The 1,724-nt window shown below is 36.5% G+C and overlaps 1 protein-coding gene across 1 annotated transcript in view; it reads left to right on the forward strand.

Annotated features, from left to right (window-relative positions):
• The first annotated feature begins 804 nt into the window (after positions 1 to 804).
• LOC108678569 (heme-binding protein 2) overlaps positions 805 to 1,724 on the forward strand; it is a 15,762-nt gene continuing 14,842 nt past the window's right edge. Inside the window, exon 1 of the mRNA XM_018167024.2 lies at positions 805 to 1,086. Coding sequence (XP_018022513.1) covers positions 1,003 to 1,086 — 84 coding nt within the window. The 5' untranslated portion in view covers positions 805 to 1,002. The remainder of the gene's footprint in view (positions 1,087 to 1,724) is intronic.

The following is a 1,724-nucleotide window of genomic DNA, read 5'->3' on the forward strand; positions in this document are numbered from 1 at the left end:
GAGGACCGTCTCATGTCGTCGTCGTCTATAAATTCTGTTTGGAGGTTGAAGTCGGCTTCCTCAGTCTGGGTTTCGGGCTGGTTGTAAAAGAAGCTGAATATTTTGGCTGAGTCCCTGTCCGAGAAAGTCGCGTCATTGTCATAGTTAGTTTTCAGGGACTTGGATAGTATACTGCCGAACCTCTAGCCAGATAATATCAGCTGAGATTTATACTTCCACTTCATTTGGTGCACTAAACAGTTAACTAATCAGATCTCAGTCCCATGACTGGCTCGTGAAGTGCTGCTGCTGGGTGGTCGGCATACAATTCCTAAGCAGGATCTAATTATTAAGTAGAAAATTATCGTATGATTCTAAATACAAAATGAATATACTCTACAAAACATACATTGCATTTATTAACTTTGACACTCAATGGATTAGGTATTTTACTAGCACACAAAGAGTGATATATATAGAGTGACGCGGCGCGTTGCTAGAAGCTTGCTTGAAAATTAGCGCTACCGTATACGCTTTAGAGTTATCGTTAATTATAGAATATAATAATTTGTTATTAACAGAGCTTAAACTATTACCAACATTATCAGATATTATAAATATTAAGACTTGCCATGATTAACTGATTAAAACGCTGATTACATTTACTTTTATTTTAGTCAATTTTACGTAGACCATCAGCCGGGGTTCACAGGTGACGTACCTAATTAAAGTATTAAAATATGTAAAAATACTGTTTCATTCTAATAATGCTCTTGAATAATTAAAGTTGACTGTTATTAATGCAACGTACTTCCACCCACAGAGTTCATGTAGGCCTTAACTATGTTTTCCAGCTGTGTCTAGAACTGATCTCGTCTTAATTCTAAGTTCTTAGTTGTGAGTTATAGTCTAGAATCCAAGCAGAACCGGCTATATAGAAGAAAAAATAAACAGATCAAGTCAAGAAGCAGCAGAAAAAATCGTGCTTTTGAAGCAAAATCTGGAGGGAATTTCGTCTTCAAAATGACAGCTTTGTCCTCGTCTTGGTTTCCCCAGCTGCTGCTGCTGCTGGCAACCGCACGCAGTGGCGCCCCAGCCTCCATCCTGGTAGGTGGTGTGCATGTCGCTCTGATGAAGATGTTCTACTATGAAGCTGTTCTATGATGAGGCTGTTATATGATGAGGCTGTTATATGATGAAGCTGTTCTATGATGAAGCTGTTCTATGATGAAGCTGTTCTACGATAAAGCTATTATATGATGAAGCTGTTCTATAATGAAGCTATTATATGATGAAGCTGTTCTATAATAAAGCTGCTCTATGATGAAGCTGTTCTATAATGAAGCTATATTATATGATGAAGCTGTTCTATGATGAAGCTGTTCTATGATGAAGCTATTATATGATGATGCTGTTCTATAATGAAGCTGTTCTATGATGAAGCTATTATATGATGAAGCTATTATATGATGAAGCTGTTCTATGATGAGGCTGTTCTATGATGAAGCTGTTCTATAATGAAGCTATTATATGATGAAGCTGTTCTATAATGAAGCTGTTCTATGATGAAGCTATTATATGATGAAGCTATTATATGATGAAGCTGTTCTATGATGAGGCTGTTCTATGATGAAGCTGTTCTATAATGAAGCTATTATATGATGAAGCTGTTCTATAATGAAGCTGTTCTATGATGAAGCTATTATATGATGAAGCTATTATATGATGAAGCTGTTCTATGATGA

The sequence above is a fragment of the Hyalella azteca genome, unplaced genomic scaffold, assembly GCF_000764305.2.
Source record: "Hyalella azteca isolate HAZT.00-mixed unplaced genomic scaffold, Hazt_2.0.2 contig16984, whole genome shotgun sequence".
NCBI lineage: Eukaryota > Metazoa > Arthropoda > Malacostraca > Amphipoda > Hyalellidae > Hyalella > Hyalella azteca.